This window comes from Octodon degus, unplaced genomic scaffold, assembly GCF_000260255.1.
Source record: "Octodon degus isolate 3935 unplaced genomic scaffold, OctDeg1.0 scaffold00174, whole genome shotgun sequence".
NCBI lineage: Eukaryota > Metazoa > Chordata > Mammalia > Rodentia > Octodontidae > Octodon > Octodon degus.
Window position 1 is genome coordinate 62,220 of NW_004524750.1, and position 14,604 is coordinate 76,823.

General features: G+C 40.3%; 1 protein-coding gene across 7 annotated transcripts in view; it reads right to left on the reverse strand.

Annotated features, from left to right (window-relative positions):
- The window catches only part of Sptbn1 (spectrin beta, non-erythrocytic 1), a 197,644-nt gene that overhangs the window by 39,232 nt on the left and 143,808 nt on the right, over nt 1–14,604 (reverse strand). For all 7 annotated transcript variants that reach the window (XR_002818547.1, XM_004643407.3, XM_023703549.1 and 4 more), the window contains 8 exons: nt 13,929–14,102; nt 8,797–8,888; nt 7,020–7,100; nt 6,753–6,868; nt 3,655–3,767; nt 2,775–2,962; nt 1,395–1,512; nt 192–350 (listed from right to left, as the gene is read on the reverse strand). Coding sequence is in view for 6 of the 7 variants with exons in the window: in XM_004643407.3 (XP_004643464.1) it covers nt 192–350; nt 1,395–1,512; nt 2,775–2,962; nt 3,655–3,767; nt 6,753–6,868; nt 7,020–7,100; nt 8,797–8,888; nt 13,929–14,102 (1,041 nt within the window). In the remaining variant the exon portion in view is untranslated. The remainder of the gene's footprint in view (nt 1–191; nt 351–1,394; nt 1,513–2,774; nt 2,963–3,654; nt 3,768–6,752; nt 6,869–7,019; nt 7,101–8,796; nt 8,889–13,928; nt 14,103–14,604) is intronic.

Here is a 14,604-nt window from a genome sequence, read left to right on the forward strand (position 1 = left end):
CCAAATGCATGACAAGTTACATAAACAGAAGAGAAAGTGTGCTAGAAATTATAAACATCCTCTTCATGGGAAGTGGACAGGATAACTGGACAGTTTCCTCACCACAACGGATAAGCTCTGAGCCCCTTGGCTATAGTTGACATTGCTAGACTACTCCAGAACAGTTTCTTTAGTAATGCTGAGAGCAGAACCTGAGACACAAGACGCTGGTTCTCACTCAGCCAAGTCTCCCTCATAGCTGCCTTGCGGTCAAATCTGCGGGCAAGTTGTTCCAGTTTCTCCTGTCTGATGAGCTCATTCCGCAGAGCCAGTTCTCGCTCATGTTCAGCCTTTTCCAGTCTTTCCCAGGCCTGCAGAAAAGAAAAAGGAATGGTTTCCTGCAGTGTTCAAGAAACACTCCCTAGCGATAGCTGACATCTACTATTTCTCAACATGACCTAACAGCTTGAAAGGGAGATCCTAGCTCCACATTCATCCTCATGGACTCTTAAATAAATTTCTCCTAATGTAACTTCATGGGAACACGTTCTCCTGTCTAAACTTAAAGACCCTGTCTCATACTTGTGAAACAAAACAGTGCACACACCCTATGATCCCCATAACTCAGGAAGCTGAGGTAGGAGGATTACTGTGAGGTTCAGGCCAGTGTGGGCTATATAAGTGAGTTTGATGACAGCCTGCACTGCACAGCTATAGAACAATGTAACTAAAATATGAATCTCTTACTTAAGAGGAAACAATGTAATTATCTTAAGTAGCTGGTCATATAAAAAAAGATAAAAGACCTTTCTTTGAAAAATCATATTATGAATCCTCTGTTCACTCCATTCTGGGCTACTTTTAAAATACTCACATATCTGAGCATTTTGATTGCCCACACTGAATTCATTTCTATAAAATGTCATGCTTCACAATAAAAACTCCAAAGTATGTTCAAGTTACCAGAGAATTTCAGATGTCTCAAGTTGCAAATTACAAATAATGCCCACTGTGAAATTCTCTTAACTGTAGACATAAAAGGCATGATAATGGAAACTACTGACAGCTCCTTTAACTGGAGAAGCCAATATCCCAAGCCTGCAGCTCAGAGATCCCCAACACATGAAATAGCGTTTTCATATTCTTTTTTCTAAAATCTGAGGCAAGTTGAGTTTACTATCTTAGACAGGTGAAATGTGAATTAAATACACACATATCTCACAAAGAAAATAGCCTGGCTTGATAGAATCTGACAGTGTCCCCAGAGTTCCAATAGACTGGTCCCTCTGCCATCCCTATCAGCAGGGAGGGAGAGACACTTTCATTGTCCTGCCCTCTTGGCAATGAAGTCCAGAGACAGAACCTGAGGCTGCAGGAGGGCAAGGTCAAAATGGGTCTGGATGGATCAATTTTACCTTGTTGATATCAGAGATGAGCTTTCCCTCACGGGGCATGTAGACTTTCTGATTATTGGCCCTCATCTTGCTCTGAATAGTGAAAAGCAGCACTTCCAAGTTCCCCTTCTCTGTAAATCTAAGCACAGAGAGAAAGAGTCATAAACATATTTACTGTATTTTGTTCCTTCAAGAGGTGAAATTCGTTTTTTTTAGTGGAGGAAAAAAATTTCACACAATCTTAAGAGTCATTTATTTTTGGCCTGAATTTATGTGAAATTCATGTTAGAAAGTACAGGGTTATCCACTTATAAACCTCAGAAAAAAAAAAAAAAAACTGTGATTTTTCTTTTTGGTAGTTGGTTGGCTGTTGCTGGGGCTTACTGGGGTATCAAGGGCACACACTACTCTTTTATTAATCATTTCAATCAAGGTTTAAACCGTTAGTCTTAGACAATGATTTGTTTCTAATGTATTTGGTTACTATAGGGTTTCACTATGCAGCTTGAACTCATAGTGATGCTCCTGCTTTTAGCATCCCCACTGCTGGAATTATAGGCATATGTCACCAAGCCCGGACTGTGTGGCTAGCTCAGCCCGCCCTATGGGCAGGGCTGGCACAGCATGTGGTGCCTGGGATCAAACCAGTCCTTGCGCTTGCCTAAGCAGATGCTTTAGTACACTGAGTTATCTCGCAAGCCCTGACAATGGACTATTTTATTCAGAGAATGAATTAAGCAGTGGTTATTTCAAGTGTTTACCTAATTTTTGATGAGTTTCAAAGATCTCAAAGATTGCAAAGTCGTATTTTTAGAAAAGTAACTTCAGAACTATAATAAACGATAGCCCACAATCCTTATGTAAGATTATGAACTTCAACCAGGTATATAGCTCAGTGCCATAGAGTGTACCTGACAAGCACAAGGTCTGGAACGCAATTAACAGCACCCCCCACCAAAAAAAAAAAATCTTGAAAAAAATACAAAAACTCAAATTTTGGGGGGCAGCAAAACCTGATTTGAACTTATATGAAGAAATTTACTGTCTTTCTTTATCCAATATAATGTGACTACTTAATTTATTGAGCTTAACTACAGATAACAGTCTCCGACCTGCCTAGGGTCTTACAGTTACAACATATGCACTATGCCTCTTTCCTAAAATCTAGTTTGAAAGACATACTAGACATTTGAAAGACATTTGGCACAAAGGTTCTGGAGAAGGACTGAGGACCCACATAATTTCTTAGGTTTCTCCGTATCCTGTGCGTTTCTACTAAAAGAGGCCCACAAGGCATGATTTATGATAAATGCTAGCAACTCATGAAAAATAGTATGACAGGTCTCTGATGAGATCAGAAATCTCTCCTCCCAGGCAAATGTACTACAATTTGCATCTTACTTGGGTGGTTTCTCCACAGTGCGGTAAGTGTTGAAGGCCTGAAGTTGCTGCTGAACGCCAACCAGTGAATTAGCGAATTTGCGATTGTTCAGAATAATGATGGTTTGTTCAATCCATTCCAGAAGGTCAGAGGCAAGTGATTCATATTTTTCAATCATTTTTTCTGTTTCAATAGCATTGTCAAGCACCTGTGAATAAGGGTTATGAAAACACCATGGAGATTATATCACCATGCAAGGAAACATGATTGTAAACCGTCATGACGGCACACATGCTTAATGACTACTTTTGAAGTGGTTCCGGGCCACTCTGGCTAAAGTATTTTAACTCAAGGAACCATATGGTAACAGGTATCCACACTGTGACTATTATATGTGAGCAGTGACAGAGGAACAGAATTATAATTGGTTTTGAAACCACCCAACCTCCCCAGGCAAAGATTCTCAACGACTCATACAGCCCAACTGTATTTCTAGAGAAGCAAAAAAGGGCTCTGTTTAGCTTGACTCTGTCCCAAGAATTTTCCATTCCAGTGCACTGGGAGGACAATGTCATCTTACCTGAAGTGTTTTGAAAAATGCAGCAGAAGCATATCAGCCAAATGAAAAGTAAAAAAGCCTAAGATTTTTTGTTATAAAGGTGAGGAGATTCCTTGAGTGGATCCCTCTCAACACCCCTCTCAGACCTTCTGGCTATCATTTCTCGCCCGCCTGCTACCCTCTGAGAAGGGGCTTCTGGCTCCTTCCCTGTCATGTGGACAGAACACCCCAGGATGCTGGTTTGTTACTGGCAAACCTCGTGAGTCCTTGGGAGAATGAGGTGCTCAGCAGCACACGGACTTTCATCCGTCTCATAATTTCCTGAATTAATGTGAGTTCACCTTTCCAATTCGCTTTCCTTCAACAGCCAAGGCCTTCATTTTAGAGAAGTAGTGGTAGTAAGTCACTACATATGTGATGATAGACTTCTCATCAGGATGGTCCACGCTGATATCTGTAACCCAGAGAAGACCCTATTCAGTGTCCTGCTTAGAATACTGCTACCCAGGGAGCCGGAACAACCTAGAACTGCTGGACAGCACTGAACAGCCCAACGCGTTTCTTGAGAGTTTTGTCATCATTACATGAATTAGGATGATGAGGAGGAAACCATGTCACCAATTTGTTTACCATATGAACACACGAAATGACTTCTACAGACAGACCATATACATCTCTTTACCTTATCCCCACCCTCTAACAAACTGGGTTTGTGGTTCTTGAGACCAAGACCTGCTGCAGTCACCCCATCTCTGGACATCCTTGACTCCCTTTCAACCATATACAGTTGGTCGATCCCAACTTCACTCACCTTTCAAACCACTCTGTCACATAACTAGACCCACAACAGAAGCTTTTTTGGACAGCTTCTCTACTGCCCTACTCACTTTGCACACTGCAGAGCCACAAACACTCTCTCTTACCTCCAACATTCTTTTTTTTTTTTTTTTTTTTTGCAGAACCGGGGATTGAACTCAGACCCTTACGCTTGCCAAGGAAGCGCTTATTCCACTGAGCCAGCTCCCCGGCCCACCTCCAACATTCTTAAACACACCAAGGCTTTTTCCTCTGCAGCCTGGCTATAGCCTTCCCTTTTCTTCACATCCACCCATTTCTCAAATATTTATCACGTGTTTTCTAAGTACCAAGCATTGTTCTAGGTATTTGTAAGTCCACTATGAATCTGAACCGAACTTTACTCCTCAGCGTTCCCCCTACTTCGCCACACGCCCCCCTTTCTTCACCACTTCTTTGCCTGAAACAGCTTTCCCCAGCCCATCATCTCCTACTACCCTTGCAGGGCCAGCTTGAAAGTTACAACACAGCTATTTCTGATTCCCAAAGCTATAATTATGTCTTCCTCTCTGCTCCTTTTGCAGTTTGCCATAAAGTCCAATTCTAGCAGGTGTTTTCATTTAGGCACAATTTATTGGCTTACAAGACTCAGTCTGTAAGGGAAAGAAACATGTCTTAGCTATGCACTTCCCAAAATCCTAGTCTGCTGTCCTATACAAAGCATTGGTTAGTAACCAGTTATTAAGAGAGGAATCAAATAAGTGAAATGGCAAGTCTTCAGGCATGGCAAGCATTTAATCTAGGATAGATTAAGAACAGAATATATAGGGTAGCTCCTAAAGATAACATCACCTGTTTTTTTCACTCCTATCTATACCTTCATTTCCACACTCTACACAGCTCTGTGTGAAATGAGACTGAGAACGCTATGGCTCAGCTGTTGGATTCTCAGCTCAGGGTCACCAAGCAGTCACTGGCATCAAGAATTAGACTACAGGGGCTGGGGAGACGGCTCAGTGGAGTAAGCACTTGCCTGGCAAGTGCAGGAGCCTGAGTTCAATTCCCAGTTCCGGGGGGAAAAAAAAAAAAAATTAAGACTACAGCTATGGTTTCGACCTCAGGGTTCCTGCATCTGGTTAGTCTCACTCAAGTATGCCCAGAGGAGAGAAAATGGGAGGAAAATGCTGGACTTGAATGCAATTTAATAAATACAAAATGCCAACAAGTGGAATGAATAAGAAAAACTTAAAAAAAAAATGAACCTGTTTATATATTTTAAATTATGTTTTTTTAAGCACTGTACAACTAATAAAAGTTGAGCCCAATCTTAGTCTGGGCTGTAATAACTTCATGCTCAAGATCAAACTCACAAGATCCATGACATCAACTACTATTTTAGTTCCTATCTTGTTATCTGAGAAACATCAACCCCTTTTTATACTGAATAGTGATTAAAAAGATTTAACAAATAAGCAAGTTATTACAAAATTGTCAGTGTGACAGAAAAAAACAGGTTCTTTGTAAAAGCACAAAGAACTAGTGCTAGGGTAAATATTTCCATAGTAAAGGAGGGGTTAAGCACAAAAATGTATCATAACTCAAAAGAATTTTAGTTTTCTGTTTATGTTAAGAAATCATTTCACTGGTTTAGCACAAAGATAATGTTATCTCAGCTTCCTGTAACGAATATATCAGTGAATCTGATGCACTGGGAAATAGCTGCACACCAGTCTGGCAGCCTTATGACCTCGATCTGCCCTTGGGGAGTTAAACTTCCTGTTGTATATTTATAAGAACTCTGAACTTTCACTTTGGTCCATACGCTTTTTCTCTCTAATATTTGTGCACAGTTGAGAGAACATAAACCTTTAGCACTATGAACAAATTCTCTTATATTTTAAATGCTTCGCAAAACTAGAGAAAGTTCCTTTGACAGCCCGCATAAACCTGGGATTAGGATTTTGGAGACTGCCCCACACAGCCTTGAGGCAGTTGCAAGGACCCACAAAGAACACAGAGATCACTTCCATGCAGAGAATGGGACACAGTTTGAAGATAAAACTGTGAGTGCTACTGCTTCCTCTACTTACATCTTCCCTTTCCTGATTATATTTTCCTCATTTAAGTGCTTCTCTGCACACAGCAGACAAGGTACCACCTCCTAACAAGTGTCCTGTCTCAAGTCCCCGTGTTCCACAGCACTGATAGCTGAACGCCAATCAACAAGCATTTGGTGAGCACCTATGCTAGGTCGTCTGCTATGAACATCATTAGTAAGAACCTTCAATGACTCCCCAGTGCCTGCTGAACAATCTCTAAGTCAGCATGCAAGCCCTATATCCAAAACACAATTCCCACTGAGTCTCTGGTCCTCAAATTGTCCTTCACCTTTTCTTATTCTGCATTTGTTTCATATATATCCTTCTAACATGATCTCTCCTGTCCTTGAGGTTGGAAACTTATCTTTCAAATCCTTTTCTAATATTACCGTATCCCACAAAGCCTCATTTAATTTCTATAACTAAGATTATGGTCCTCGCCCTTTGATAATTCCCAAAGCACACTGTACAAATAAACATATAGACCCTAAGCAAGTTTCACATTAACTCTTTGATAGAGATGTTGAAATCCCTGCAGCCCTTACCCTCAGGGTCCAGCAGTTTAGTGAGGCCGAGGTGCTGCTCTGCCAGGTTAAATGCATTCTGCAAATTGTAGTGTGCATTGGATTTCTTGAGCTTATCAAAATCTATCAGGTCAGGCCTATGTAGAGCAACAGAACAAAAAAACCATGGTAAATCTCTTAGATCTACCTATTCTCCACACCCCCACTCTGCTGCAGAAAGACAGAAAAATTCAATCCCACAAACATTCTACCCCACAATTATTAGCATAATTTTATTTTATTTGTTACCGGTGTTTGTGTATCAGTGCATTGAAGGCCATGCCATCCCTCCAGCTAGTGGTGAAATTGTGAATGTTGACATTGGGATAGCTGCCAATGGAAAAAAAAAAAAAAACACAAAAGAAAAGTAACAATTAACACATAAATGCTTATACTTTTACTAAATGCGGTATTTTTAAAAACAATGCTTGTAAGTACTGTAAAATTCAAGACAGTGACATAAAGGATAATTAAGTTGAGAGAAATATCCCTTCAATTCAGCTTGCTGTAAAATACAAACTCTGTGGCTCTGCTTGGGAATTGACTCTCACGAAGATGAAGCTAGATAGAGCCAAGGCCTCTTGCTTCCTTCTGGCTTTCTACTCCACCTACCAGGATCTGTAGTCACTGGGATCTGAATTCATGCATCATCTGGGCATAAGGAGTCTGGGCTGCCTGTTTATATGATGCTCAACTTTCACTGTTCCTTGTATTGTCTTGCTGGATGAAGCTTTCTAAGTACACTGTTACCTTGGTCCACAAATTCAATTCTTTCCATGACTAAGTTTGCAAACTGAATCAAATTTCCCCTTAAGGTCAATATTGAACCTAATCATTGAACTTGATTTAGTTCATGACCAATTCAGTTTGTGACCAGAGTTGTGGGAAGAATTCATGAAAATTGTACCTATCTAAAAAACTCCCTATGTTTGAAACTTAGCCCCAACAAAACAACTTTTCTATACCACACTGATTAATAACTTTGTATCTGTGGTTGATTAAAGGCTCATACCTAACGACCCATTTATTGGACATCAGCTCTTCCATCTGCATATGCCAGTCATATAATTACATCTACATATGAAGCAGTTATGACAATAACTCTCTAATTAACCTGATATGAAATCAATTCTCAAACAGATCATATGACCCTTACCAATACGATGAGAACTTTATAGGTTTCGTTTTAGTTGAATCTGGGCAACTTCAGTAACCAAGAAAAAAGATGCAGTTCTCAATATGTATCTTCACTAAAATTTCAGTGAAAAGACTAAATGTGCTGGGTGTGGTGGTACACACCTGTGATTCCAGTACTCAGGAGGTTGAGGCAGGACTGCCCTGAATTTAAGACAAGACCGAAGTACATAGCGACTTCAAGGCCAGCCTGAACTACATAATGAGACCAGTCTCAAAAAAAGAAAGAATAAATAGAAGAAAACCTGGGACAGAAAATACATTAAGATTACTCTGAAATTTACTGTGCAAAGCTCTCCCAAATAGCCAAAATTAAAAGGAAAACTCTCAACTGCATTTTTGAAATATGGGAGGTATGATGCTTTCAGTATTTTAAATTTTAAAATATAAGAGTCTCAAACCACAAGTTTTGGCACATGGCTATAATCTTATTTCTCTCTTAACAATGGAAAGGATGAGGCAGCAAGACTGTCAGGAGTTCAAGGCCAGATTAGATTATATTGTGAGTTCAAGGGTAGCCTGAACTACATAGCAAAATCCTGTCTCAAAAAAACAAAAACAAAACAAAGCAAAAGGTCTCTGGAACTTTCTTAATAAAGAGAAGGCAACTGATTGAAGAAATATGTATGACAGGTCTTCAATATAAATCAGAACGCTTCCCATTCTGGGAGATAGTGGAAACACCAACACAGCAACTGCTATTATAGCAATGTGCTAATAAGATTTCTCAATGGAAACTACGGAAAAAACACTAGTCAGCACTTTCTGAGTGACTAGAATAGAAGGCAGTCCTAGAAGACACAGCCCTGATATTCTTTGCATTCACACTCACCCAGCTGTCTTCATCTGGCACCACAACAGCAAAGCATCCTTGGCAGACTTCTTTTCTTTGTTATCTTCAGTTTCTACACTTATATCTTGAATCTAGGATTTACAGAGAAATATTAGTCAAACAGATGGGTCAGCTGCCTAACAGCCACTGAAGAACAGGTCTTCATTTAGGTAAGAGCAACCCTTAGATCAAAGCCTCCCCCTGCAGACTATTTGTTCTGTGTGTCAATGACAACTGCTTCCTGAAGTCAGGGCTCACCTGAGAAATACCAGAGAGAACCAGGTTTCCCACTTTGCACAAGGTTAAGGCTGCCAGAAAATAGGTTGCCGTCATGACTTTCCAGCACCTGTTAGAGGTTATTTCTGCATTAAGAGATCTTTGCAACTACGACCTGGTATGGTGGTTCTCACACATGTACTGGATTTTTCTAAGAAAGATATTTGGCCCAAAAAAATTTCACAACAGGAGAAAGGCTTCATTGACAAGGCCATTACGTGCACTATTTCCTGCAAGTTAGCTCAAACTCTCAAAGAAAGAACATATTCCATGCTACGCTTCCATGGTCTTCACTGGTAAGCCCCTCTCAGGCAGCATGTCCAACACTGTGCATACGGCCTGCTCCCCTGGCAGCACAGCTAGCCTGGGGTCTATCATTTGGGTTATGCAGCTTCCTCACCTAGGACTGGAATAAGCTTGGCTATCTCAGAAGGTGGCTGTGTTTTTTAATGAGATGAGGAATATGAAGTGCTAAGCTTACCAGAGGACCCATGAACATCTGTTTCTGGACTAAGAACCGCTTATCAGCAGTTGTGTGATTTTAGATAAATGCTCCAAATACCCTTTTGTCAGTTTCATAAATTTGGGGTGGGAGTTGAAAAGGGATGGCGTCAGCCTAGGAGAGTGGCACCCAGACCCCTCTCTATTGACATGTGAGCCAAGTTGCTCTCAACAAGGTTTGACAAATTATCAGCATGCATACAAACTGCAAAGATCACATCAACTGTGCAAAAGCACACCGAATAACAATTTTTGTCTTTTAATAAAAAGCTGTCTGTATCACTGAAAGATCCATTATTGTGTTTTTCTTTTAAGATAGAAGATATTAACATATGAGATTTTTTTCCCCCTAAGCTAAAACCTCAGTATTCAGGTGTAAGTGTAATGCTGGCACTCAGTGATAAGTGAGTTTTGGGTTGCAGTCTGGGTTGAACCATGCACTAAAAGGTTTGTCATCTCTGGCCTAGAAAGCCATATTTCTCCTTCTGATTTTAACCATTCCAAACTTCTCTGCCCTGTTTAATGTCAAGCCTCCTTCCTTTCTTTTTTTTTTTTTTAAATATTTATTTATTTTTATTTATTACATTTATTTATTGTGTGTGTGTGTGGCCAGCTCAGCCCACCAGGGGGCGGGGCTGGCTGGCATGTGGTCCTGGGGGATCGAACCGCGGTCCCTGTGCTTTGCCAAGCTTGTTTCAAGTAGGTGCTTTAGACCACTGAGCCATCTCTCCAGCCCCGTTCCTTTCAATCTACAAATAGCTCCCAGAATATTTTTAAAAAGAGAAAGGATAAAAGATCTACATATAACAATAAACTTATATACTTAATTAGGAAACATATACAGAGCAATTAAGACAACCGCATTTAAAAAAAATCTCCAGTTTTAATTGTGGTAAGAATATGAAGTTTGAACAAATTCCAAACACTTATTATATCATCAGTTCATATGCAGAGAGTAAATATGAAAGAATTACTCGCTCACTGAATGAAACAAAATTACAGGAAAAGGCAAACTGAACTGTACTATCAGATTTCTTATGCTTCTTCATAAAGGACATGTGCTCCCAGATATGCTCTTACATAAATGAGTTCCAGCTACCATTATGAAGTGAGACCACTACTTGCTGACTAGGCAAGCTTAAGACTTCCTGTTTCTGCACTGTCCTGCTACAATGCTGTATATGGTTAATTTCTAAATTTCTGTGTAAAAATATGTAATTGTTTATTCCTATTTTTTAAAAATACTTTTTATTTTTTAAATTTTTTTCTTCTTTTCTGTAGGGACTCAAAGTTTAACATATCAATATTTGATGGAAAATGCCTGTTCCATGTTATGTCTAAGATGTTTGATATTCAGACAGATAGTGAAGTTAAGCTCAACTGCCTATGTTGTAGGGCAATGATAATAAGCTTCTCTTCTGGAGGGTTAACAACCTAAGCTTGCAGACCAATAATTAGAGAAAAAGAAGGTCTGCAAGGACAGCCAACATTTTGGCCCTAGCGTTTCAAGGTCAGTGAAGACTCAGGACATAAGAGAACCTGTGCTGTAGCATCCTGTAACTCAGTTGTGTCCCAAATTTTCTGATCAAGGATTTATGGGCCACAGAGGAAAGTGATCGATGACGTAGAATGTGCCTAAGGAGAGTCACATGGAGAGAAAACATTCTCTCAGGCTTTCACAGAGAGCACATGGGTCAAGCAATGGCTGTTACTCATCCACATGGCTGACACTGACAAAGGATCTATAAACTGCGGTACAGGGTCTCGGGATAAATCCTGAGGGGATTTGACTGACCTTATCAGATACAAAAATTACATTTCTTGTTATATAGGTCTTGCTTTATCTTGGTGTTAACCATCCAGCAGAAAAGTATAAAAATGAAGTATAAAAAGTAAAGCTGTATTAATATGCTGAGCTGTAAAAGACTCAAGTCAACAACTTCTGACATTGCCAGTCATGTGGATAACCCACTACTATTATGGACTACTGGTCTACATTGGAATATTTGCTGAATTCATGCACCTATAATATTTAAATGACAATGGAATACTCTTCTCTGACGAAACTAAACAAAAAAAGGGATACAAATGAAGGACCATTTTGTATCTGTATACTCAAAGTAATTAGGATAGATATACAACTACTTTCTTTTAATTCAATGAGTAGAGAGATTTGTTCTAATAGTGTTTCGGGGACAGGATATCATGTCTGCATCTTGTACAATGAATAACCACTAAGACAACAATATGCAATGTATTCATTATTGAAACTGTCCTACTAATTGGTTTTGAAACTGTCTCATTGCTATTTTTCTCTCAATAAAATTATTTTTAAAAAAATACTTCCTGTTTCTCTCACCATCTTTCACTCTCTTTAAAGGGACAGCAGAACAAAACCTGTATCACTATCATTACTTAATGGAGTTCTTTTATGCACACAGAGGACAGGGAACACAGAAACAAGCACCCGGAACTGAATGAAGAGGAGTCTGTGTATTCAAGCTAGGTGAAGAGGTCTCTGTGGATGGGCACCCCGAAATTTCACTGAGAAGACAATATGAGCTGAGCTGTGGCTGATACAGAGTGAACAAATATGCAGTGTGTCTGTGCCTCAAAGAAGCAAAGTAATGTCAAGATACCAACACTGCAGGCCACACACTAATACAGCAGTCTTCGCCTCTTGCCGTAAAGGGAAAAACGCCTGTGCCACCACTTAGAGTGACGTGCAGGAGTGAAGCTGTCAGGAAGCTAATTAGTCCATGACCCAACCTAGTTCATGCTGAGAATCCTGAAAAGGGCTGTGTGTGCCAGTTCCTTCACTTGCACACTGGCCTGCTGTCAAGAGAAGCTACAGCATATGTTTATCAATAAAACTTTGAAAAGAAAAAAAAAAAAAAAGAGAGAAGCTACAGCCACAATCAGGATGTCCTTCCATGCGATAATTACCAGAGGTCAAAGGCAATAGAAATAAAACGCTTTATTCTACTAAACTAGGGTAAAGCTCAAAGAATGTCTGACTAGTTCCACCTTTGTTGACATAAGTAATGCTCATGAGTTTAACGACATTCATTCCATTTTCAAATTATTCATGAAGTAGATGACAGAAATCTAGCTAAGAGTTCTGGTCTGGGTGTGGTGGAGGTAGTAAAGAAAAAGATTTTGATTGTGACAATTAACTCCACTAAAGATGTCATTATCAAAAGTGGTTCTCTTCTCATACTTTATTAGAATCACTAGGTAAGCCCTGGGAAGCTGAATTATTAAAAGGCTTGCTCAATGGAGTCAGATGATCAGCCAGGTTTTGGAAGCAGCCAATCAGGCAGTTGTTTCTTTCTGTAACTCCATTTAGCTTTCTGCTCCTTCCTTACACATATCTACACCCAGAACACTGTAAGCCAAAGACCAATTCTAGAAGAGAAAAAGGATTGGTCACAAGCTAATTTCAGGGTGTCAAGGAGAAAAGAAAGCCTTTTGTGAGGTTTTTTATTTACCTAAGCAACGCAAGATCTTTATCAAAAGGGGAAATCAGGAAGGAAAGGCGCAGAGAACATGGTCACCCAGGAGACAGGACTTTTAGGATATTTGCTTGCCAAGTAACCTGATACCAGGGTAAGAAGCTGTCCCTGCATTTCCAATAATGGGGAAGCATGAACATTAAGCCTGTGCCTGGAGAGTGAGCCAGGACTCAGGACAGAGGTACTTCACTCTCAGATCCTGAGCTCCTTCTCCGAAAGGGTCAACAACAATGCAGTCTTGGCTGGCTATGTAACCCCAGAAAAGGCTCCAAACTTCTCAGTCCTCAGTTTCCTCATAAACTGAAGGATTTGGACAAAATGACCTAAAAAGTATCTTTCTGGGGCCTGGGGAGATGGCTCAGTGGAATAAGCACTTCCCTGGCAAGCACAAGGGCCTGAGTTCAAGCCCCGGTTCGGGGGGGGGGGGAATATCTTTCTGTACCTAGAACCTTCCCCCAGAAATAATAATATAACCCATAAAATCATCATAGCTTCAAAACACACAGGATTTTGTTCTTCCTCACATCTAAGAGAGAATAAGAAGGTAAAAATAGAGGCCACATACATGCATTGCCCCAAACAGATTCTTCTAGAAATATTTTACAAAATGTACCACAATCTGGTGAATTTTAGTCTAGTGCTAATAGTTTACCATGAGCCCTATCTTTGTACCTTTGTTCCTGAATGCCAAGTGGAAGAGACCAAACATTCAGAGGTGGTATCAGGAAAGCAGTGGGCTGACATGCAACCTGCAAACCCCCACACGCTGAGCCCTATCAGACAAGGGTGCCAAGGCTATCAGGTGCATCATCATTAGCAGTCCCTGGTCTGGGTCCTTACCTGGAAGCGCAGGATGATGGTCCAGATGAGCCCGAGGGTCAGCCGATGGTTCCCATCCACAATGTCATGGGAACCCATGTTCTCGAGATGGACTCTCTGTTCCTTCAGAAACTGAAGAGCTTTGTCCACATTCTCCAGACAATGGATGCGCATTCGCCCCTTGGTGGGTTTAGGCTAGAAATGAAAGAGCAGAGGTAGAAACAATCATCCACCAGGGCAGAGATGGGCCCAGGGAATTACATTCATGCATCACATGGTGCTCTCCCACTTAAAACCAGAATTTTAAAAACATGTGCTCAACTGGCCCGAGAGCAGCATTTACTTAACAGTCTTACATAAAGAAAATTTACTTCAGATGGTAAGGAGTTACTTTTTAAAGGTTTAACATAGAAACTATACAATTTACAAAGAAGCACAAAAATGGAAGTTTAGAGAAAAAAACAAATCCACTTCTCAGAGAATTTCAGCACTACTGCTACCATCCACACAATTTTTTATAGATGCACAACAAAACACCCGTGAAAAGCTGCTGATTGTTTTAAATATACTAACAGGGTTGTCACCTGCTAGATGGATCATCTCCTAAAGCTGATTCAAAATGAAATAGCACAGGGGCTGGAGAGATGGCTCAGTGGTCTAAAGCACCTACTTAGAACAAGCTTGGCAAAGCATCAGG